General features: G+C 44.2%; 1 protein-coding gene across 1 annotated transcript; it reads right to left on the bottom strand.

The window, feature by feature from the left end:
* Positions 1 to 464: 464 nt before the first annotated feature.
* LOC119164703 (uncharacterized) lies at positions 465 to 25,406 on the bottom strand. Its single transcript, XM_037416917.2, has 5 exons — positions 25,282 to 25,406; positions 20,987 to 21,128; positions 19,623 to 19,762; positions 13,012 to 13,120; positions 465 to 2,869 (listed from the first exon to the last, which is right to left on the bottom strand). The coding sequence occupies exons 1-5, from the start codon at positions 25,343 to 25,345 to the stop codon at positions 2,449 to 2,451; spliced, it is 876 nt and encodes a 291-aa protein (XP_037272814.2). The 5' UTR covers positions 25,346 to 25,406; the 3' UTR covers positions 465 to 2,448.
* Between the last annotated feature and the right edge of the window lie 274 nt (positions 25,407 to 25,680).

The raw sequence follows: 25,680 nt of genomic DNA, 5'->3' as shown, positions 1-25,680 counted from the left end.
TGATCACTTTAAAGCAGTGATGCTGTGTTCTAATTCAAACTACATGGGGGAAAAGCAATCCGTGACGCATGCTTTCTATGTGATATTTTATTTGGATCGCATAAAAGACATTTCGAGACACTAAGTCAAGATAGTAACCCATTTGTACGTTACGATATTAGGCGAGACGCCAAGTAAAAGCAATGTCATGGCTTCCACACCGCGAACACCTCCGGTTTCCGGTTCTCATTTATTCTACAGAACACACACTGTCACGAACACTTACCCTTTCGCCAGAAATCCGGCCGGGGAACATTACGACATGATTGTTTCGCTCATTTGTTACTCGCCAGCAAGGTCGCATCTAAGTATTTGACCTATTTCACCTTTGAAATTTAACGTTCACATTAACTTCTTAAAGAAGAAAACCACATACGGCGTCCGGGTCCTCTTAAAGGCGAGACACTACTTTCAATGGCACACCCTTTCGACATTAAGCTCTGCTTTTATTTTCAGTCATGTAGATTCTTGTATAACATCATGGGGCCTCACATATCACTGTCATATAGCCCCTTTGCAACACATCCAAAATGTTCACATTATCACTTTGGCTTCTTACAACGCCCACATTACCTCCAGAGTCACCGAGTTAAGTCTGCTCACATTAAACAAGCTTAACTCCTACAACTACGGTATTCTCACCTATTGCATGCTCAACAATCAGCAATTACTTCATGTCATTGGTCGAATCAGTCTTGATAATCGAAAAAAAAATCGCTGCATTTTAAGCTGCTTGAGGATAATTATGGGGCAAAACTTTCGGAGGTGATTATTCTCATTAAAGTTGAGATAGTACTGAGACTAATTGTGGTTGTGATACTTATATATTTTTTATTCAAAGAGATAGTTCTGAGACCGATTGTGATATAGCAGTGATTTTTCTTTATAGCTGATGTGAGGTTGCGAGTTCCGGGTTACGTTTTCACTTCATAATCACAGCTTCATTAGCTATCATCTCCGGTGTAGAATTTTCTTGTCGGTATAGCCGCCTTGCATCCGCTTCAAGTTGTCTCAACTGCGCGTCAGCTTGGCGTTTTTCCCGCTTAGCCTTTGCTTCCTTAGCCCTAGTCTGTGGTGCAGAACTTTGTTGTCGCCTTCGCCGTCTTGCATCTGCTTCCTTCTCTTTTGTCACCGCGGTAGCTTCCCGTCGATGGCGTCGCTGATACTCAGCACGTCACGCTTTCCTGCGTTCGTCTTCGTCAATATGAGAGAAGAGAATGTGTGGTATGGAACGTTGTTATATATATATAGCGTTGACAGCGGCGCCATAACATGTACAATTAACCACAGCGCCCTCTGTTGCCTATAAGTTGAAGGTTACATGCAAAACGGTTACCACCAACGCCCTCTGTTGCTTATAAGTTGAAGGTTACATGGAAATTGGTTCAGAAATGTCAGACAGATGAAGACGTGTTATGAAGAGACGGGAGACGGCGGACATCGTGAAGTCTTAAGGAGCTTCGCCCCTAATAAATTTAAGTTTTCTTCCAAAAATAACATTTTACTTGCAAAATCATCAAGCAACTACGAAAAACTGTCAATTTTGCAAGCGTCAAACTATGGAATGATCTACCCGTTCTTTTAAAATCTTCACCTTGACAGTCATAATACCAACTATCATTGAAAGCTTATTTGATTTCTTCGTAAATACCACTGATTCTTCATTTACAGTGAGCTTGAACTTTTTTATTTGTATTTTCATTCGTTGTTTGTAATCGCTATCGTTTCAGTGTATTTTTTTCTCGTTTTTGTTATATGCAACGAAATCTTGTGCTCCAACGTGTACCTTTATCATTTCAAGCAATATGATAGTTTCTTATATATTTCTGTTCGCGACTGTTGCATATTTATACTTGTTCTGTAATTGATAACGAGAGGTCCCGCTACAGTTCTTCAACTGTAAGACCTCTTTCTGTATACTTTCTTCTGTTTTGTAATACCTCGAGAAAGAAAACTTGAACTTCAGCTGCTTGCTGAAGTTTACCATCTCGTTGATCGAATTCATTGTAATTGCATGCGCAATGCAATGCACTCACTACCAAAATTGTTCACATGAGCGCTGATATCTGAATCCCGGTCTGTTAAGGGGTCTCGAATGTCATGCCGCTTATAATAGGCAAAATACTTCGTTCATAGTCACAAGCACAAGTTACAATTGCTGCTAAACCAAAGCGCTGATTTTTTTTTCAAGTTCAGGCAGCATCCTCGGATGCGTAACCTCTGCCTGCCAAGGACGTCCCGGGCGTCCTCACAATTTTCATTTCATGAAACGACCCGAGAGTTTTACTACCTCTACCAGGTCCAAGTGATGCCAACGGGGGTTCCTTCCAGTTTCTTAATGATTACCGCTTTGCAAATTGCACACTCGTTGCGGTGATGCTCTTTTAAAAAGTCTTAAGAACTGACTTCTCACACCTGAAGCAAGGCAACCGTGACGAGCACAAGAGCTCCTATAGCATTCACCGACGGAGCGGCATTGTAGGGGGCTTTCGTGAACTCTGGCGTGTTAGCAGTAGCCGTGAAGCCTGTCTCTGTGGTCGCAACTGGGGTAGACGTCGGCTCATGGGACTGCAAGGACGCGGCCGTGGTCCCAGATGTAGCCGTCTCCTTAGTCGTCATCTTAGTATACCTAGAAGTCGACGGTACGTCTGTAGACGTTGTCGTTGTCGCTGAAGTTGTGGTAGACTCGGGCTCGGTGTCCTCGTCGAACCAGTTCAGGTTGCTGGTAGCGGTCAGTACCAGCTTGACAAAGTTCAGGTTATCGGCTTCGGTATCGTTGTCGCACCTTTCCAACGCTCTGTCCACGCAGGCGGTGAAGTCTTCAACTAGCCTGTTCAAGGGAAGGAAAGGGCAACGATGTGCTTGAACATGGCCTCATAACTGCACACTATATCCTTACCACTATGAAAAAAAAATTGCAGAGGCAGCTTGGCTTTCCGAGTATATACGTGACGTGAACTATAGAAAGACGGACGGACGGACTACGAACGCACAGACCGACGCACAGATGAACCTTGAATGAACCAACCATGGATGGACGGATGCATGGACGAATGCACAAACACGAATGGATTGACGGATGGACTACAGATGGTGGCCGGACGGATGGACTACGAGCGAACGAACCACAGATGGGTGGACGGACGGATGCATGGACGGACTGGCAAACGAGTGATAGATCACGTGAGTCAAGTGCCGGTTTGCTAGTGACACGTTACTCCAGTAGCTTCAAGGACTTCTCCAGCACGCCAGCTGTACTGCGTGTGCCGTCACTGGTCCTCGCGCTTGTGCAGAACAGCTCACGGTAAGCCACGCAAAATTTCATTTTCATTTCATTTATTTCGCCCTTAAAGGCCCGAAGGCGTTACATAAGGGGGGACAAGTAACAAGATAGGGTACAATGTTCAACAGAAAAAAAATGAATAAAAGCAAATAAGTTTACACAGGAGACAGGAATCAGAAATCGCATGAACAAACTAGAACAAGATAAAAAAGAATACACTATGCTTTACATATGTTAAACAATTGCAGAGCAAAACTAAGTACAATTCTAAAATGATTGGCGATAAACACGAAGTAGTTGATATTATCAGGAGAGAGGCTTGAAAAAATGTTCGTTCAGTTTTGCGCGGAACGTTTCCCTGTCGGCGCATGAAGCGGAGTCATCCGGTAACGCATTCCAGAGGGCTATTGCATTAGGAAAAAATGAGGTGATAAATGCTGTCGTCCGGCCATTTAAGCGTGCAATGGGCCTGCTGTGATTTATGCGCGATGAAGTTCTGTGAGCAGATAGGAGCAACTGATGTCTTGAGCGTGGATGATAGTAGAAGCGGTGTAGAAGGCATAGACGGGTGATCAAGCGGCGGCATTCAAGAGTTGGAAGAGAAAGAGAGTGTTTCAGCTCGGTAACGCTAGTTTTGTGTGAGTATTGCGAAGATATGAAGCGAGCTGCGTTATTTTGGATGGACTCTAATTTAGTTGTTAGGTAGGCTTGTGAAGGATGCCAGATTGCTGAAGCATATTCAAGAATAGGTCGTACGAAGGTGATGAAAGCTAGTTTTTTTACGTCGGGGGATGCGCACTTCAGGTTGCGTCGAAGGTAGCCGAGTGTACGGGATGCTGTAGAGCAGATGGAATTGATGTGGGTGGTCCAAGATAGCGATGAAATCAAGTGGACGCCAAGATATTTGTAGCATGATACGGAAGCTATGGGCACGGCGTTAATAGAATATATGTTGGCAAGTACGGCACGCTTACGGGTAAATGATAATGATTTGCACTTATCTATGTTTAGGGGCATGAGCCATTTATTGCACCATGAAGCAATTGAGTCGAGGTCGCGTTGTAGCTTATTAGCATCGGCAGGGCTATTGATGACGGTGTAGATGACGCAATCGTCAGCGAAAAGTAGGATATTAGATTTAATGTAAGCCAGCAAGTCATTAATGTAGATGAGGAACAGAAGGGGCGATAAACCGGCACCTTGCGGCACGCCGGATGTTACCTTAGCAAATGCTGATTGACAGTTATTAGCTGACGTGAACTGCATGCGTCCCGTCAAAAAGTGCTTAATCCAGCTTAATAAATTCGGAGGAATACCAAGAGAAGTTAGCTTGCGAATCAGGTGATTGTGAGGTACGCGGTCGAAGGCTTTTGCAAAATCCAGAAAAATGGCGTCTGTCTGAAGGTTATTATCCATGGAATTGAGTAAGTCATGCGTAAATTCGGCGAGCTTGGTATCACAGGAAAAATGTCTGCGAAAGCCGTGTTGAAGTGGATGGAAGAAATTAATTGATTCAAGGTGGCTCATGAGACTAGATGCTACAATGTGCTCAAATAGTTTAGAACAAATGCACGTTAAAGAAATTGGACGGTAATTAGCTGGGATTGACCGGTTGCCTGACTTAAAGATCGGTATAATCTGGGCTTTTTTCCACTCATCTGAAACGGTGCCCAGCTCTAAGGATTGCAAAAATACTAGAGAAACTAATAGGCTAGAATAGTGGACAGTGTTTTTCAAAAGCTTGGTGGTGATACAGTCACAGCCAGCCGATGAAGAAGATTTAAGATTACAAATTAAGTTAGAAATTCAATCAGGATTTATGTCGAATGGGGAGAGTTCTCGAGGGGAACTGAAGGGAGAGGGCGAGACGGCAGTGCTATTGGCGGGGTTAAATGTTGATGCAAAGTAGTCATTAAGGACGGATGCGCAATCCTCACTGTTTATCGGTTGACCTCCTGAATCAACAAGTTCGATTTGGTTGCTACTTGACTTTGGTGAAAGCAAACGTCAAAACTTATTAGGATTCGATTTTAGGATAGATAGCAGATCCACTGAGAAGTATTTAGCTTTTGCTTCAGCTACCTCTTTCATGTACTGATCGGCGCACAGGTGATATTTTTCCCAGGCGTCGGTATCGTTGCGTAGTTTCGCTGATCGGTATAGGAGTTTTTTTTTCTGTTGAGTAATTGATTGATATGTGGGGTTTAACGTCCCAAAACCACTATATGATTATGAGAGACGCCGTAGTGGAGGGCTCCGGGCTCCGGAGAAAAACAGCGCCAATAACGAGGGACAAGGAAAAAAGCAGACAGAAGGTGGCAGTCTGTCTGGCATGTGAATCATGTCGTACCAACTCACCCAAGCAACCACGTTAGCTACTTCCATAAGTAAGGCGATGGCATTCCTTCTATTTTATCAACCAAGTGAACACAGGTAATACATGTCCGCGGCGCTAATCGCCAGTTGCAAAGTGTTCACTGACCCTGAACAAAAAATGCAAGTTCTAAAGATGTTCTGGTAGGCATGTTCATTCATTTATGTCCAGGACCTACGCCAAGAAGCCCGGAGCACAATGAGTGATATGTGGGGTTTAACGTCCCAAAACCCCTATATGATTAGGAGAGACGCCGTAGTGGAGGGCTCCGGAAATTTAGACCACCTGGGGTTCTTTAACGTGCACCCAAATCTGAGCACACGGGCCTACAACATTTCCGCCTCCATCGGAAATGCAGCCGCCGCATCCGGGATTCGAACCCGCGCCCTGCGGGTCAGCAGCCGAGTACCTTAGCCACTAGACCACTGCTGCGGGGCTTCTGTTGAGTAAAGTTTTTAGGCGTTTAGTAAACCACTGATTGAGCGAGTCGGTTTTGATAAGAATAGTAGGAATAAATTTATTTTTGAGACTTATGAGCTTGTTTCTGAACAGTTCCCAGTTAGCATTGACGGTACGATTTTAGTAGGAAGGCCGGAAGGTTTCGTGGAATTGTGCTAGTCCCATATTTATGGCGTCGTAGTTTCCTCTTTTGTAATCTGTGATCGTTTTAGTTTCGGGTGACTTCTTTATGAGAGGCAAGGATAAGCAAATGTGCAAAACGCTATGATCACTGATACCAGGTAACACCGTTACACTATTTACATCATCCGGGTTCGTGGTTAGTAAAAGATCTAGTGTGTTGTTCCCTCTGGTGGGGCATGATATGACTTGGTGCAAGTTAAAGTCTAGAGTAAGGTGGATGAACTCATTAGCTTCGTTTGTTGGGGAGGCGTTTGGAGTGGAGAGGAGGGGCCAGCTGATTGAAGGGTAGTTAATGTTAAACAAAAAGATAGAGGCATCGGGAAGTTTTTCTTCGACTTTAGTTAAGGCGCGCTCGAGTAATGAACAGAAATAATTCGGACTGTCGGGAGGCCAGTAGCAGATACCAAGTACAGCCGTAACTGTGCGGTTTCGCACACAGATACATGTTAGTTCGAGGGTGTCGTCGTGGAATAAAAAAGCGGAACACAAGGTATTGCGGACAGCAACGAGAACACCACCCCTGCTCCGGTACAGCCGGTCACGACGATATATGCTGAAGTTCAGATTAGATGGGAGTATTTCATTATCACTAATGTCAGGATGTAGCCACGTTTCTGTTAAGAGTACGATGTCTGCATCAACTTCTATGATTAGGCTATGGAAGTGGTCAGGTTTGGGGATTACGCTGCGACAATTCGTGAAAGCGATGTTAAAAAAGATGGTATGGTAAGGGCCGATAGCGTGGCAAGGTCGTGGACGCCTTAACATGATGTCAATCAGTGATAATTCTTGCATTTGTAGATGGTTCAGTAGGTGAAGGCTCAGCAGAGACATCTTGGGTGCATTCTACAACGGTATCACTGACACAATCGTAATAGTAAACACGTTTACCTACAAGAAGTTTATCAAGTTTCAGTTTAAAAGCGCATTTGGCGGGACGTATGTACTTAAGCAGCTTGGAGCGGGCCAAGCGAGTGGCGGCAACGAAATATTCTCTATTCGCATAATTGGTGTTTTTCAGCTTGGGTCCACAAGATATAATCCCGTCTTTAGCCTTAAAGCTGGAAAATTTAACAATAACAGGACGTTTTTTGCTGGCCGTAAAGGTGCCGATACGGTGGGCTCTCTCGATGTTGCTTGAAAGCAGCGGCAAGGAGAGCTGCGTCGAACAAAACGCTTTAACTTTATCTTCCGATTGCTGCCATGTTTCCTTGGGGTTGTCATCAAGACCAAAAAAAAAGGAAGATTATACCGACGCATGCGATTGCTTACGTCGATGTTAGCAGCTCTTTAGCTGGCCTGTTTCAGCATTAATTAAAGGCGTGGGTGAAAAGGGTTGTTTTGTTTATAGTGCTGTAACGCGCTCAACATCAGCCAGTGTAGCTCTAGTAACAAAATTAGCGCAGCTTTCAGTGGCGTTCTTTTGTAGCCGACGTTCAAGACAGGAGGAAATGGACACATATACTTACAAGGTTAGCACTCAGTGTGTCTACATGTGGTTTAATTTTGCCTTGTATTCCACGTGCGCTACAGAGAAACCTGCTGAAGACGTGCTATTGAGAAGCCAGCATCGCATACCTTCTGAGTTGCTCCAAGTCGCGCAAGGTGGGATCACATAAGAGCTAGTGGGCATCTAGCTGGATCTGGTTTCAATAGATTTTACCCCTACGCCTGTCTCTTTCCCATATCTTGCAGACTACACTTATACCTGGCTATACTAGCCCACGCAAATATTTTTAACTAGGTATTTAACTGGTTGTATGGGGCCATTTCTTTTTCTTTACACTATGCATATCTTTATGTTACCTATGTATTTATTAAAAATACCTGCAACACCCGAGGGCATTCTTGCAGGGGGTAAATACACCGTATAACATACGCTTGCATAAAAAGAACTGTTCAAAAACTGTAAATCTTCCGTGCAATTCGCCGTGTTGAAAATCATTTAAATACGTGAGATACGCTGTATGTTTATGCCGTGCCACTTCGGCCTCCCGCTCTCGTACGGCAGGATCCTGGTATCGGTGTCGCGCAGCTTCACGACGTGCCAACAGCGAATGAATTTTATTACAACGCGTCCCCTAGCGTACGTCGCCGCACTAAATCGAACGATTGCCTTCCACCAATGACACTCGCCATATGTGACATCACTCCTGTTATAACATCTCGCATCTTTGATTATTAACTACAGGTAACGCCATCTAGTTTTATATTATCTCGTATCTATTCATCAACTGCAAGTACCGTCATCTAGTGAGCACTCCAAGTACCGCCATTGCGTTCTATACTATCTCGCATCAGCTACCGCCATCTCGTGAACACTGCAAAAACTAAACTAGAGAAGGCTACCAACTACAATTACACCTACATACCTCAGAAGATGTAAAGACCCATGCCTTAAGAGCTTCGTCCCTAAAACAGATCTTAACAAAAATGCAGCTATGACAGCAGCAATATGTTCCTGATAGATGCTTCAGTGCAGCCGCCTGCAATCTCCTGTGGCAGCCGATTCAACTGGTAGATTGTGAGTGGAAAAAAATAAGTAGTGGTAAATGTTGGTTCGGCAAAAAACTACTCTTGATTTCAGAGGGTGGTCAGTTATCTTAGGTTAAAAATATGGAGGTGAAAGTAAGATTCTTTATCTATTTTTCTTTTTGTCTGTTAGTACTCGTTCTAGTACTCGCCCAGTAACAGTTATCTCATCCTGTGCTAGAAAAATGTCCTCACGTATTTTGCGAGGTAAGCACAAAACGCAAGTGAAAAAGAGATGCCCTTTCACGATGATGGTAATTTGTTATTTCTCTGACAGCTCTGGTTTGGTGCCATCTCCACTAGTCTTTTACGATAAAGAGCCAGAAACCTTCATCACTTTTCGCTAACTTCCCATTGTTTCTTCAGCTAAAACATTTCCAGTTGTTCTGACAAACCGAGGAACAGCTCTTTCGAAAATAATCTTTCTCTTCGGGATTCTTCTCTGAGCCACAGGGACATCTGCGTAGTCGTATAAGAATTTATAGATTTTCTGTGCGACGCAAAATAAATTTCTTGCTGAATTATTCCCATTCAAAATTTTCAACTTCAGCTTTTCATAACTTTATTAGCTCACTGCATACAACTGTATGATTCTGCACTTAATGTATTAGTGCATGAAGTATACTTCGGAAAATAAAACTTCTATATTCGCCACTCTACCAGCCATAGGTTTTCTTTTATTCTTTTTTCGTGTGAATTCCACACTCTATTCCTAAGTTAACCACTGGTTCATCGCCAATCCTTCGCACTGCATTAGAGGCGAATCGCGACCAAGCAAGCGACACGCGCGGTCAACCTTGAGCATAACATGCTGACCGGCAGGTCGCGAGATCGAATTCCGGTTGCGGTGGCTGCGTTTCCGATGGAGGCGGAAATGCTGTAGGCCCGTGTGCTCAGATTTTAGCACACGTTAAATAACCCAAGGTAGTCTGAATTTCCGGAGCCTTCTACTACGGCGTCTCTCATAGTCGTATGGTGCTTTTGGGACGTTACACCCCACATATCTGTATCCCGGCTGCGGCGGCTGCACTTCCGATGGAGGCGGAAGTGTTGTAGGCCCGCGTGCTTAGATTTAGGTGCACGTTAAAGAACCCCAGGTGGTCAAAATTTCCGGAGCCCTCCACTACGGTGTTTTTCATATTCATATGATGGTTTTGGGACCCCACATATCTAAATAAATTAAATTAAATTAAATTAAACACCACATGTCTAATAATCAACCTTGAGCATAACAGCTGTCCTGTAAGAATTGGCCGCACATTTGCGTGCTTTGCTGCAAAAGACGTCGAAAGACGATAGTCCTTTATCGGGAGGCACTGCGTCTGGTATGGCGCCATCTGGCATGATTGTGAAGAAACGAAAGTTTTTCTTGTTTTTTTTTAATCGCAGAGCTACTATAGGGTGGTAGCACCGTGTCGTTTCAGCAAAGCGTAGAAAACATCTGCTTTTTCGTTCATGCTGTCGCATTATAAGCGCAGCATAATAAACACGGCGGCCTTTAGAATTACATACCTATGCATTTTAAAATTAGGAAGGCACACTACCTATACTTACGTATTGATTTTGTGCCCCAAATAAGCGTAATATTTGCTTTTGGATATACAATCTTCACATGTATGAACGCCGTCATGAAATCAAGATGAGTGGGCGTTGAGCAAAGGTGTAATCTTTCGCTGGGGCTGAGTAATTGGACGGAAGGACCAACGGAAAGACAGGCAGACTGATAGACCAAAATGTCTGCGTGGAAGTAGCCCAAGAAAGACTATATTGATTAATACTCCTCGCACGTATGTGTCACAGCTCCGCTCTTCACCACTTTATAAACAGAAACGAGGTAGCCGCTCGTCCGTCGAACTGTACGTGCCACAGAAACTCGGTAAACCTTACAATGGCGCGGAATTGTGCATAGGTGTTCTGGTAGCGAGGCAAAGCAGGCAGCTGATGACGACAAACAAGAAGATATTGCATGCCGTCACATGGTGATGATGATTTTCTATCTACAACACGTGCCCAACCTCGTGCATAAGAGTCCTGCTGTTGTAAATCAATGAGTGAATAAAGAAGTAATAAATAAATAAGTCAATAAACAAATAAGGAGGTGCTACTAGAACACTGTCTTTGTTTCTCGTCAGCCCACAAGGTAGTACAAGCACACTTGTGTTCTTTGAGGACGACGAGCGTGCGCGAACGCCCATCTTCCAAAGTGGGTGTGAGCCATGCATATAGGCTATCATCATCACAATCATCATCCTCATCATTATAATCATCATCATCGTCGCCTCTGCAGCCAATTCAAGGTTCATATTACATTTCTCTCCCTCCTGTCTCTTTCTTGCTCTGCCCCTTTCTTCATCTTTTTACTTCCCTTTTTCTGGCTTCGACAGCCAGGTTATCGTCGTTCATTGGACGCATAAGTGGGCTACAGTCACCATCCCGCGGCGTGTTAAAGTTATTGAATACAGTGAGTGTGCTAGAGAGAAACGCAATGCGCGTCATGTCTCTCCTCCCCCTGTACCCCAGCTGCGATCGTTTTGGGGACGAGCTTAAGCAAGGAACGAGCTGTGGAAATCAGGCTGGGTAGGCGCGCGTCGACGAGCTATTTGTGGTATGGATTGATGCTATAAGCAAGGCTGACACTTGGGCTATTGTCGCTGCCTCGCGGTTAAGGCGTCGTCAAAATTGCAATTCTGTTGAAAACTCACCAAATGGGACGCGTAGCAATGATGTGTTGCAGGAGCTAATCACGGAGACCGCGGTTTTGATGCACTACTTCAATTTATCGCTTCCAGAAGGCGACACCACACCGCCGACCAAGAGCAATGTGAGAGCACAGTGTGAGATTTGAAAGACGCGTTTGGAAAGCCTTCAAGTCGTGTAAACGTGACGCCGAGTGTGTGACCGGCCTCCATTGTCGTGATTCGAAAGGTCAAGGGTTTGACTCATGTTGACTGAACTTCTTTTCTTTGCCGTCTGATCGCGTGAATTTCGGTGACAGCACTTCCATGACGGAAATGCGTCACTGAAGTCTTGGTGGACCCCGGCATGAAACACTTTCGTGTTGAAAGATGGCGAAATTGACGAGAATTTAATAGTAATGACGTAAACTAGTGCACTGGCTTATGTCTCGTTTTTGACTATCTAACGCGTCGTCAAATAATTAGGCATTGTAATCTTGCTAGTAAAGCAACAAGTTTCATGACCTACGTTACTTATTGGTTGTTACAATCAACGAGTAGCAATAATCATTTTACTTATGGGGCAGTACTACACCTTTTTTATCGGCTCTCGCTCATTAGAACGAAATTCAGGTGTCGTGCTCCTATGGAAGCCTTTTGAATACCAAACTTCAGTGCTGACGTCTTGCGTGAAGAATATGGCACCCGATAATGTACAGAATATGCTAGTATACAAAAATTTGGCCCTGGAAGAAAGAAAGAAGAAAAGAAAGAAGAAAAGAAAGAAGAAACGAACAAAGGAAAGAAGGAAGAAAAAAAGGCAGAAAGAAAGGAAAGAAAAAGAAAATAAAAAACAAAGGAAAGAAGGAAGGAAAGAAGGCACGAAGAAGGAAAGAAGGAGCGCAGCAGATGGAATGAAGTAACGAAGAATGAACAAAGAAGGAAAGAAAGAAGAGGAAAGAAAGTGTCGCGTCAGGCAATATTTCACTTGCCAACATTTTCACAAGGCAGGAGCTCCAGTTCTTTTGTTCTCTTTTTAAACAAAATCTAAATTCTGGAAATACACTGCTTGACTGCCATTTATGAAATATTGTGCTAAAGTCAAGGAACGGCTCTCATTGGCAACATTTATATCACAGCTCTGCTCACAAGCGAAATAGCTTTAATCTGTTTATCTGTGCGGTGGACTTGATATACTCAGCTTCCCTCCACGGTAGTCTAGTGGCTCAGACACTCGGCTGCTGAGTCGCAGGCCGGGGGATCAAATCCCAGCCACGGCGGCCGGATTTTCTACGGATGCGAGACTGATTGAAGCCCATGTGCTTAGATTTAGGCACACGTTAAAGAACACTAGGTGGTCGCAATTTCTGGAACACTCCACTAAGGCGTCTCGCATATTGATATAGTGATCTTGGGATGTTATAAATTCCAACAATAATTATTTATAAGATTATCAAAGTACTCACGCGTAGCTTTGTTTCCTGAAGTCACGGAGTCGCTGAGACACGTGGGGCCTCTCCAAAGCACAGTTCTTCAACTCATTAAAGTCCACACAGATGTGAAGAAAATAGGGAGCTGGTGCGAGAAAGAAAAGGACATGGTAGGAGGGTTTAAGCATTAGAATCACGCAAATGATAAATCAAAGTGGCACCTGCATGCACAAACTACACACCACTTGGAGCCGAGTGATGCAAAAGAGGTCAAAAAGAACAGCGAATCAATCTACAATTGAACAGGAAAGTGAAGTGAAAGACAAGTCACAAAATCAAAAAAATTTAGATAAAGGCCCACCGCACTGAGAAATTTCAGTGGGAAGAATTCATGCATGTTTATTGTCATCGTGATAACGTGTCCCCCTGCCAATTGACACGATGACACTGTACTGAAATGATGTTCGTTTCCTTACACCAGAATCAACTTCATCATTGACCGTATAAAGGCGCGCAGATCTGTGACTCGATGCAATTATCAACTACATCCTACTCTTGAGATACTGAAAAACCCGTAGCATCAGTGTGCGTGCTTCTGAGGAATGCCTGCGGGGGCTCACTTTCGGAAAAATTGCTGAGCTATCTTCCACTTAAAATTTGTTCTAAAATAGGCACATTTTGTTCATACACTACATCTATGTTCCGTTGCCTCTCTTCGCTGTCGACATGACAAAAATAAATTAGAAGATGAATTGCAATTCATGATTAGTGAAATAACAAGGAGAGCAGAAAGATAGATTTTAACACTAATCAGCAAAAAACGGAAATGATGTACAACAACCTCACAAACGAACGGCACTTCGAGATAGGTAGTAGTGCACTTGAAGTTGTAAAAGAGCACGTCTTCTTAGGACAGGTAGGAACCGTGGAGCTTAACCACGAAACTGAAGTAGCTAGACGAATGAGAATGTGGTGGAGCACATTCGGCTACCATTCTCAAATTATGAATGGTAGATTGCCGCTAGCCCTGAAGAGGAAGGTATGTAACAACTGCAGCTTAACGGTATTAACTTTCTGAGCAGAAACTTGGAGAATCGCAAAGAGGGTTCAGCCTAAATTGAGCACGACGCAGCGAGCAATGGAAAAGAAAATGACAAGTGTAACCCTAAGAGAGAAGAAGAGAGCAGAGTGTATCAGGAAACAAACGGGTCATAAGGGTGCCACAGTCGAAATCAAGCAAGAAGAAATGGTCATGGGCAGGGCACGTAGCGCAAAGGCAAGATGACCGCTCGTCATTAAGGATCTAAGACTGAATTCCAAAAGAAGGCAAGCGGGTGAGGGGGAGACAGAACATTAGGTGAGCAGATTAGATTTTGCGGGTATAACGTGGCAGCAACACGCACCGGACCGAGTTGACTGGCGGAACATAAGAGAGGCCTTTGTCCTGCAGTGGGCTTAGGCTGATGATGGTGATGATGATGATGCTTCGTTGAGAATAAAGTGTAGAAAAGTAGCTGGCTAGATTGCACAGCAGCGCACCCCAGAAGCGATGAGTCATAGCTGGAGGGCTTATTGATTGATTTTCCCGAAAATAAGCCAGCACGTACACATCACAAATGTTGACGGTTCGCATAAGTTAGCTGACACCATAAGCAACAAATCTACGGAGTAAATTCTGATGACTGGGTCAGCAGTGTGTATAGGATGAAATTACGAATGGCGGCATTCCATTTTGTTCTAGTTTACAGCCTTTTATATTATTTTTGGCAACCTTTTGTTCTGTCATACGCTTTCATTGACTGGTCCATTAGTGTTCGTGTTCGCTGTTGTGGCCCTTTTATTTTGTTTATTCGTGCAACCTACCTTTTGATAACCTTTTTGTTGTTCACAGATGTTTTGGTTTGTACATCTGCTGGGAACCCACTCTCTGTGGTAATTATTTCATGCGAAGCAAACCAAAAGTAGCACTCTGCCATATTCTTTTGCTTCGAACCATGCGTTCCAATGTGGATAATCGTCTTTGAGGTAATTTGAGTAGTAGCGCGTATGTCGTGAACTTATCATGCAGCCAGAGAATGCTGGCGCATAGCAGGTCACTTATGGTGCAATGTAATGTCGAGACTCACGCAAATAGCAGATAGTTCATGTTCAAAAAGTTCAAAAGAAAGAAACGCGTGTAGGTTATTGGAAGGCGACGCAAAATTGGGCAAGCTAAGATTACAATCCTTCATAATTACCATTACAATAAAAATTTCATCACTAACCAATTCGAGTTCTTACAAAATGTTAATCATAAATTTATTTTGTAGGATCCACTTGACTCTTGCCAGATCCCCCACAGTGGGTAAGTGCTAAAATTTCAGGAAAATCGTCATCATCTTCACTGCCAGAAAAGAAGAATATCGAACCGTTAGCAGCGTTCTTTTAAGCTTTTAGGCCATCATCATCATCGTAACGGCGTTCCTTAGTGCGAGCATTGTTTTAATGCTCACAGAAAAAGTACTCTACGCTTTCTTAGCCTGCCCCTGTGAGTGGGTATGAGACACAATTTCAAAGAAACAAACAGACAACGGTGTTCGGTGTGGTTTCTTTGCGGATTCATAGCTTTCATTACATTGTGGTGCCGAAACCCCTCGTGCGGACACGTTCTTCATCGCACGACTCGAGGGGACCTCCCACTCAACCGCGTGGTGCTGCAGGGGGCGAGGACTGCAATTAATCGTTCCTGATCGGCGTGAACCTCATCGACTTCGATTTGGTGTTGAAAACAGCTGCTCTTGTTCATACTTATCGAAATGAAAAGCCGGCAGGAGTGTGAACCGTACGTACATGACCTGTCGAAGAAAACACTCTGTTATCATAGAGCTCGACACGGCTAAACCAGCACTGCTTCTGTACTGCAGAGCGCATGAAACAGCTGGAGATAGTGTTTCTTCTGCGGATCAAAGAACCATGGCTCACGCATTAGCGACACCAATCCCTCTCTTCTCGATATGTGAAATTCTTGCTGATAAGTGCGGCAAGAATTCTACGAGTGCTTGCACAAATATGGACCCTGGAGTGCACCTAAAGACCTTTCGCGCATTCGTTGTTAACGGAAAAAGATCCAGATACACTAGGATTCTCGATGGCAAAAGCCAGAGATCATACATCCCAGAAGATCTCATTGGAAAATTGCAGCTGAAGCTACTGGGAAAAATTCGAGTGTCATTCAGCACGCTTGGCTGCGCATCGCCAAGTACTGTGGAAAGACCGAATGTGGTAGAAGTTCACCTGCGCAGCCAACACGATTCCGACACACCCATAGTGCGGGCTGTTGTTGTCTAAGTTATCTATCACGACATTGTCTCCCCGAAAGTTGACAGCAACTTCCATCAGAAGCTGCGTTTTAAAGGCAAGTTCACAGCAGACAAAAACAATCTTTGATGAAGAGACGGATTATGGCCGCAGCTTGTTGAGCGGAGCCGACCATCTTTGGCAAGTAATGTCAGGAGAAATTGTAAGGAACATGAAAGTTCCAGGACTGTAGCGGTTGACACAGCTAGTGCTTTGGTGGATGCTACAAAACCCAAGTCACCAAAAAGTCTTTCTGGAGTGTGACTTTAGTTTCATGGTATGTGCTCTGCCAGTCGAAACGATCAGCGATGATAACACCATCTCACAGATTCCCCAGTCATTCCGGCCACTAGTAGCAGGGGTCATCACAGATTCTGGCGAACGACATTTACCCGAGTCCACGGTGCGCTTGCCAGGAATGACTGATGAGAGATATAGGAGACACGTGATTAATCGTAAAGACTAGCAAACACAGCTGTTTGGAAAAACCGTGATTCCGTATTCACACGTCCATAAAAACTGAAAAACAGGCTGACAAAAACAGGCTTGTTGGAGCGACACGACGCAGTCGTCGAACAATTCGTGCAGTAAGTACACGCTGAAGTGTTCCTAAGAACACTCCTATCCATATAGATATACATTGTGTGCCATAACGAAAAAAATATCAGCGGAGAGTCCTTGACTGCGAAGTTCCAAGTCACGTTCCAAGCTAAGTGACCCACTCAAGACAAATTATCCCTCAATGAATACATTGAAATATTGGTGAACTACAAGGCCGAGACGACTATGATTACGAGCTCTCCATCAACGCATCGAGGACAGTCGAAGTTCATTTCCCGTCTAGCACATTGGTTGGGTGGTTCGCGTGGTAGATTTTCCAGACAAATGAGTCTTCGTGGCTCAAAGCACTTGAAAAGAGCCAGCTCATCTGCGAAGAAATGGAAAAGGTGCAACTGGAAGTGAAGGCGGGTGCCAACTCGAGACCGCTCCTTTACAAGCATACGGACTCCAAGGAACTCCGTTCGATGTTTCGGGTACATTTTGTTGTTAGAGATTCAGACCTCTCTGGAGCGGAACAGCTATGACTACGAAGCTCGCAGTCCTCAGCCTACTCGACCTGAAAGCAAGAAGCTGAGGTTTCATCAGTAGCCGGTAGATCACATGTAGATTAAGTGGAAGGAAGAGTACCTATTAGAACTACAGGCATTTCATCTTTAACAATAACTCTGCAGCAGCAGCACTCTTCATGTAAATGGGACGAAGATGTTTAAAGAGCGTGACACTTGCGAAAGTGCTTGGTCCCCAGGATGAATCACAGGCGTTGAACCTGATTAAAATGACATAACCCGATCTTGCCGAGTGAAAAGCCCAAGATGAAAAGTTTTAAAAGCGAGGCAGAAATTGTTTAAGCTGAACTTGTGAAGCTCTTCTTGGTAGTGGAAGTGCGTTGAAAAATATGAAAAGAAATAAGCGCGTGCAGGCGAGCACTGCCAGGAAACATCAACACGAAGCCAATAACGGTGTTCAGCGCGGTTTCTTCGCCGATTCATGGCTTTCTTTACAGCTCACTTTCGAACACAAAGCACAGTTTCGACATCCACTTACCGACTGCATGAACACGGCCTTACCCTAAAGCTTCATCAATGCACTTTCAGAGCTCAAACCTCGGACATTCTTCAAAGCATCAAGTTGCTAAAATCACGGCTGCGTGTGAGTGAAGATTTCCCTACTCCGAACGCATTCCGAAAAGAAGGTTGCAGGAGCTTCGGTGACTGAAAATTTTTCACAGGTGACTCCCATCCTATTTTTCAGCCGCTAACTAACCTGCTGAGTCGAGACTCTAAGTAGCCACCTCTTTTCTGCAAGTCTAAGGAATATTTTTTTTCAAAAAGCCAAAGCAAGGTTAGGGATTGCAGTTGGGATGCAATATGGGCCACCAACACGCGCTCCACCTAGCAAGGCACTCAAGCGGTGGGCTCTACTTCTGGCACTACCAGAATCTCTATTTCCCTATTTCTCTACCAGAATCTCTATTTCTGGCACTACCAGAACCAACATACACCCCACGTGCTTCACTCAGGAAGCCTGTGTTTACTTTTTGAAACAACGATCACAAGCACTGACGCTTTTCTGCAACGGGGTTTTATCAGGCCACCATCGACTCCTTCATGTCGTATTGTTTTACAACCATAGAAAACCTCGAAGATCGGTTAAGTACGTTAGACTGCATGTGTTGCAATTACATTACATGGAAAAAAAACAGAATAGAAGAAAGAAATCCTTTTCTCTTCTATTTCTTTTTTCTCATGAGATGTATCTTGTGCCACAGCAAAGAAATTTAAGTAATAACTAGCCCAAATATAAATCATCTTAGAATATTGTTCTCGAAGACTAGCTTTCGTGGCAAAGAGACTAACCCCCGTATTCAGAAACGCTGCTTGACTTGAACTCGACTTGCCACCGACTTCAATGCAGCACAAACGCATTTGGAGCGCAATGTCTTTAGGCGGTTCCAAGGGAGCAAAAACAGCAAAGATGCGTTTCAAACGCCGTGAATTGAAGATGGTTTCAAGTCAAGTTCATGTTCAAGTCACGAGCGTTTCTGAATACGGGGGTTAGTCTCACAAATGCGTGAATTCAGCATATCTTGAAGATTCCTTCTTCTCTTTTTTGCTCCATCCATCACAAATTCCCATGAATTCTAATGGGAGGATCTATAACTCAAAATGAAGCGTAGCTAATTGTCCCCATAAGCAGTTTTATTACAGCATTGATTGCGTTCACAGTCAAGCACTCATTAACATCTTGTTTTTTCTGACTGATGTTTCGTGAAAACATAGAAAGTATGCGTGGCTCGTTTTATATTGAGAAAAGGCAGTTAATGTTGAAGCTGCTTGTTGAAGCAACTTTTTCGCAGGTGCAGCTTTCTTTGTATTTCTGAGCTCAGGGGTGCAGGCATCAATTTTTTTTTCAGTGAACACACCTCGTTGTATTATAGGGGGGCGGGGGGGGGGGGGGCGAACCTGTGTTGAAGTGGTCACTTTTGATCACTTTTCGCTCTATGTGGCATGGGGAGAAAAGAATTTTGGAGGGGGAGGGTGGGGGGAGGCACGGGTTCAGTGTGCCATCTCGTGGCTACGCCTATGTCTTAGCTCAGTTAAAACTAAGCTCGGTAAACATAAATAGCATTACAAGATTTTTAGGGTGAAAATTGGGACTTCATGCCGGAAACCAAGTTTTAGAACGCGACGCCATCAAGTGAACACACAACATGCGGCCAGAAGATGTGCTAAGCATTGAAAAATACTCACTAATGCAGGAGTCAAGCCTCCTGCTGAAGAAGCGCAGATAATCGTAGCCCTGCTCATGCAGACGAAACTGTCGCTTCTCACTTTCGAAGCAACCCGAGTAGTAATACTTGCACTCGGGTTGAAGCGGCAACTCTTTGCAGCTGTAAAGAGATAGTTTCATAAGCGTGTGACACAAAGACATGGGTCGCCGAGGAGTCATGACCATGGAAAAAAGAGTTGAAGTGCCTTTCAAGGTACGCTAAAGAGCAAAATAATTTTTCTCGTAAAAGTAAATTGCTTTTTCAGGGTACCAAGGACACCGTGTTTACAGCGAGAAGCCGCTTGGTGAACGAAAAAACGCGCAAAATGAAAATGTGGGAGGCAACTACACCTCGAAGTTCCCACAGCAGTCACCGGGAAAAAACAAACTGTGCAAGCATTGCAGGCCTAATAGCGGATTTTTTTATGCAAGCACTCAAGCTGACTGGGGGCAGAAGTATTAAATAATTAGTTACACACTCATTACTTCATTGCCGAATCTCACACGGAACAACGCTTTCTTTCATTTTTTGTTTTGTATGTAATACTGAATGATTGAAATTATGCCACGAGAACGTGACGCGTTTCTTACAATGCGTCCTAACTCGCGACTTAAGGGGATATATATTTATATATCATTTTTATTGTTGTAAGGCGTAAAAAGTAGGAGTAATCCAGCCAACCACGGTGAAAAAATATGATCATTGCTTAGCCAGAGTTGGCTAGAGAGCCAAGCGATCTTACGCTGTGTTCGTTCACTCGGCTTTTTGTTGGTTCTATTTACGTTGTCGGAGGCGAAGGTTCCCGACTAATTAAGCCGGCACAGGGAAAAGGAAAGTACTGCGCTGCTCAAGGCACCTAAGCAAAGACGTCTGTCCCAGCCTCCATTCACTGAATGTCCCTCGTGCGGTAGGATTCATACACTGACACACGTTATATGCAGCTGTTCCTCACGTCCTGTCGCGGCAAACTCAGCGTTCATACAATTACACACATTAACCACGCTGGTAGTTGGAGGTGTGACTCTCGGGTCAGGCTTTGGGAAGTCAGCAGGCCAACCCGGGTCCGGCCCAGTCTGCAGCTATAGTCAGTGGAGCTCTGGACGATTGGTTCTCAACCATTTCAGTTGAGCTTTTAGAAATTTCTAATAATCGTTTAATCTTCTTATCCCGGTTACGACGAATGACAACAGATGCTCCACCCAGGAACGGCCACCTCAGATCTGAGCACTAACAGAGATGCCCACCGACTGTCGATGCAATGTGGCTTTTACGTCATTGTGATTCCTTGAGGCATTCCTTGGCATGAAAACCTGCACTTATACTTATGACTTCCGAAGGACCTACCTAGTGCAAATAGGCATAAACTGCGGGTCATCCCTCGACTCCGGCACCCAGTGGTCGATGACAACCTTCATGGACACGTCATGGTAGCAATGGTAAGCCAGCTCCGGGCTGCAGCGGCTGCTTGTGGCGGCACTGCTTTTCTCTGTGACCAACGAGAAAGAACAAATGAATCTGGGGACAAGAGCTACTGACCAACAGCTTCAAAGCTATAACCACTGAAAATAGAAATTCGCAGCACAAACTGATGGTGCGTAGCTAATACAGGGTCACCGTGTTCAGATATTTTGCAGTGAAAGCATTGAGTACCAAACAGTACGATAATTCACATTTACACCCTGCAGCCATGGTTCATGGGACGCGAAATTTACGTGAAATTTATTGCTTTGTCAGGGAACAGCCTCCACCTAGGTATTAATTGTTTTAGCCAGTAGCCACACACCAGTACAGCGGTCCAGTATGGATCAAAAGCAGCATGTACTAGGAAAGCAAAAGTTCGCATTCGCAGTAGCACCCTCTTCCCGTCAACATTTGCAGTCATGTGTACTTACTCCTTCTTACAAACGTTTCCTCAAAGGCCAACAATATAATGTAGAAGTTCACAGCAATTCTATCGTTCACTTCAGCATAAGGGTTGCTCATTGACTTGTGGGGACGATGATAACGATAATGATATGTGGCTGTTCCTTTTGAAGCGGGTTGCCGCAAATGGTGTATGCCATCACCGATCAGTCTGGGAGGGCACTCGTTCGGCACCTGTCGACAATCGGCCCACGAGTGTAAGACAGGCGCTTTATTCAACCGAAGTTGGCTTACGTCATTTTTCGTGGGGTAGTTCGCGTAAATCAGAGAGGCTACAAGTACTGCCGATAGCTCTTTCTACGAGACGCGGGGCTGATCAACACCTGGTGAGACACTCTTTATCATCGGATGGAAGCGAAGGCGGAACTGTTGAGGACTATGCACATGCTAGGCAGACATTGCTTGGTGCCGATAAAATGACGAGATCTGTACTCATGAAATCCCAGCTTGGTCTGCACCTTTCTAATATACTTCAATAATCGAAAACGAAATTTCAAGGAAAGCATTAAGGTTGGGTGCACCACCGATGCAAAGACAATACCGCAAATGTCCTGCCTGACCAACTTGTGACCCGCTCGCTTCCTCTGACGAGAATGCTCGTCATGAAATTTTGTATCAAAATGACATAACCATGGCAAATGCTGTCGTCATAGTTGTGTTTCCTGACGCTAGATATTGTTTATGTTGTGACATTTGTGTCTCGAATTTCACTTTCTAGCTACCTTTCCTTGTACTTCCATGCGCGGAAGCGATATTTTTGCTATAGTTTTTATGCGCTATACGCCTTTAGTGACTTAAGGGAACCCCATTGAACTGAAGGAATGGCACCACTTGATTAAAAAAAAAAGCTGTTCAAATTGATCGCAAGATTTTTCGCTGAATTTGGTAGAATTTTCTTTTTTATTGCAAATAAAGGACTAATGACGTTACAAATAAAAGAGTTTGTCTATAATCACTATATTTTCCTTTTTACTGCAACCCTTCAAGCGTCCTATGGTTACGCATTTGATTGGAAGCAAGAACTCTAGAAGTCCGTGTATGTCGATTTAGGTGCGCGTTCAAGAACACCCAATGGTCGAAATTTTCGGAATTCTTCACTACGACGCCCTTCAAAATCTCAACGTTGTTTTGGGGCGGAAAATTCCTCCGATTGTTACATCACCTCAACCCATTTTTTACGCCTGAAATAACATGCGTACGACCTCCAATAAATAGTCTTAACTTTTGTCTTTAACCGCCGCCGTAGTCTAGCGGCTAAGGTACACGAGTGCTGGCCTGCAGGTCGCGGGATCGAATCCAGGCTGCGGCGGCTGCATTTCTGATGGAGGTGCAAATGTTGTACGCCCGTGTGCTCATTTTTGACTGCACGTTAAAGAACCCCAAGTGGTCGAAATTTCTGGAGCTTCCACTACGGCATCTCTCGTAACTATATGGTGGTTTTTACACGTTAAACCCCACATGTTAATCAACTTTTGTCTTTAAAACTGGCACAAACTACTTATTTCACCTCACCACCATCTATTTTTTTTCCTGAAGAGATGTTTCTTCAACTTTGAAAACTTGTAGCAGCCACTGGGCACTAAGGCTGAGCAATGAGGCGTGAGAACTGGACATCCTAAAAGCCGCAGACTTTTGCATACACTTTAATGATACTCGCAGTGTGCACTCGAGCATTGTCCTTGAAGCAGGCCGATGCCACGATGGCAAAAATACCTCGCATTTTTTTCTACACTGAATGATACAATTTCTATGCTGCTTGCAATTATTGCGGTTGCAATGAAGCGATAGAGCACGTCCTCTGTCACTGCCCTCGCTACAGCGTGCAAAGACGGCAGCTAGCTGCTACGTTAGCTCGCCTTGACGACAGACCCCTGTCAGAACAGACAGTGCTTGAAAGGCGACATGATCTGTCTTCGCAGAAAAAATCAGTGAAGGCTTTATTGAACTTTTTGCGTGATTGTGGCCTATAGAATAGGCTTTAGCACCCCTGCTCACTTTTTTTTTCGTGCGTCTATTTTGATTTCCGCCTTCTTTCCCGCCTTGCTTCCCCTTCGCAGAGTAGCAGACCAGATGATCGAATTTCTGGTTAGCCTCCCTGCCTTTTCCTCATTTTATTCTCACTCTCTCTCTTCTGTGTCCCACTCTAACTCATACCAGGCCTCCAAATAGATGATGTCATGTGGTTAAGCGGCCGTTTCAATATCACCCCGAGTTTTAGGTGACCGTACAGAAACTTAAGGAATTACCCGCATTTTTCGTCACAATCTCTCGCTTATTCAATTCATTATAATGCTGGTACTAGTAAAACGACATAAAAAAAATTGCCATGCATCTGATGTTCAAGCAGTATGTGCTACCGCTGTCACGCGTATTTCCACTGGTGTCATGCCAGAACCGCGTGTCTAAGAAATCGTGACTATTTGGAACGAACTGCGTAAACACCGAGCATCTAAGCGAGCTCCAAAATGTAACACTCTCATAACTGTCCTGTTTGTTTGTTTTTTGTCACAGCTACCAACGGCTCACCGCCGATAAGATCGGTACTAACGCCACACCTTTCCTTTCTCACTGCTGCGTTAGAATCAACCCACCAAACACCGAAACAATCAAGCAGCACGAAGAAGCTAACCATTGTACGTTTGATGACTATGATGAACCCAGAATAATTAAGAGCCCCAAAACATGCCCATGTAGTATCCAAGCATCATTGGCTGCAATTATTAAATAGTGTGGCCACATCCGGATTAAGAACGCGACGGTAATCACTATAAGCGCACAGCTACCATATACGTGGCGAATATTTTGAGAGTGGTGAACGGAGCATTCCAGTGGGCGACACCTTGCATAAAGTTTTGGGTATGCAGAATGGAACTGCTGATACAAGTTACGAGTCGACAATATTGCGTGACTACACGCTTAGTCAAGCTGATAGGTGCACGTTAAAGAACTTCAGTCGGTCGACATTTTTGGAGACCTCCATTACGGCATCTCTTATGATACTGTATAGTTTTGAAACGTAGATGTCCAACAAATACACTAATTGCTTTCTTAAAAACGAGTCACTCTCTCCCAACTTCAAGCATGCAGGAAGTTTAGGAGAAAATGAGGCTTGACGAAATAAAAAATCTCTCAACATGAGATGTTACCGTGTTGTTAAAGCCAAAGTGTTATCTTGTATTCTTGAAGTAGGTGCCTTTAATAAAAAAACCCTTATCGAAATGTCGGTTCTAATGACAACTCTATCAAGGATTTTTCATTGGTCCTTACTTGCCTGTTGTGAAGCTGCAAAGCGGCGTTGAACTTAACCGAGAAAGAAAATCATTCACAACATTCCCCACGAACTCACTGAAGAAAAACGGCGATTCTTCAAATACCTTATATCTGGCAAAGGCCTTGGCATCAATACGCGCTCTCGCGGGATATTGAGCCTTCGCCCTCATGCTTAGCATCGTGACACTATTGCTGTTACGTAGCCACCATGTACTTTTCCTGGAAAACTACAGACAGCTTTGTGTAATGAATTATGCCTACCTGTCGCAGTTTTTCTCGATACTATATTTGTATTGATTATTTGTACTAGGGCATGACCAAGATTCACTTTGTCTTTTATGTCTTTAGCGAATTGCCGAGCGTCTTCTCTGGGAATGAATTATTCCTATTCACTTTTTCTGAAACTTACTTGCAGTACTTGTTATAAGGGATAATAATCTGCTTACCGCGTGCGTTGACACTTCCAACAGAAAGGCAGCAGAGCGCAACGATTATGCCGGAAAACCTCATGTCGGTAAGCCCCAAGGGGAGATCCTGCCAGGAGACAAAGGCTTGCGATGCGTGCCGCGCCGCCGCCCTTATAACTTCGCCTCGGTCCACAGAAAACAATAAAACACTCTAATCGAAAACTGTAGCTGCCTTTGTGCTCGAGAGGTCAACAACGCTCTTCAGAATCGAAATTGCAAGTAGATAAGACGCTTCACAACGCCTACAATACTCCACTATATCATCTGCTATCGCCAAACCTGGTCACTACCTTCAAGTTTCATTTCAACCCTCTTCCCCCCTTTTTTTAAAGCCACGACTACCACCTCATGCACATTAAATTGGTGCCATGAAATGAC

The sequence above is a fragment of the Rhipicephalus microplus genome, chromosome 9, assembly GCF_043290135.1.
Source record: "Rhipicephalus microplus isolate Deutch F79 chromosome 9, USDA_Rmic, whole genome shotgun sequence".
Lineage (NCBI taxonomy): Eukaryota > Metazoa > Arthropoda > Arachnida > Ixodida > Ixodidae > Rhipicephalus > Rhipicephalus microplus.
The sequence above is the reverse complement of the archived record's forward strand: the minus strand, read 5'-3'. Positions and strand labels throughout refer to the sequence as shown.

Excerpts from the sequence above, each read along its gene's own strand:
- LOC119164703 (XM_037416917.2), bottom strand. The coding sequence starts at position 25,345 with ATGAGGTTTTCCGGCATAATCGTTGCGCTCTGCTGCCTTTCTGTTGGA. Across the intron at positions 21,129-25,281 it reads TGGAAGTGTCAACGCACGCG|AGAAAAGCAGTGCCGCCACA; the intron begins GTAAGCAGATTA and ends CGTTGGTCACAG. Across the intron at positions 13,121-19,622 it reads GAGGCTTGACTCCTGCATTA|CTCCCTATTTTCTTCACATC; the intron begins GTGAGTATTTTT and ends TTCTCGCACCAG.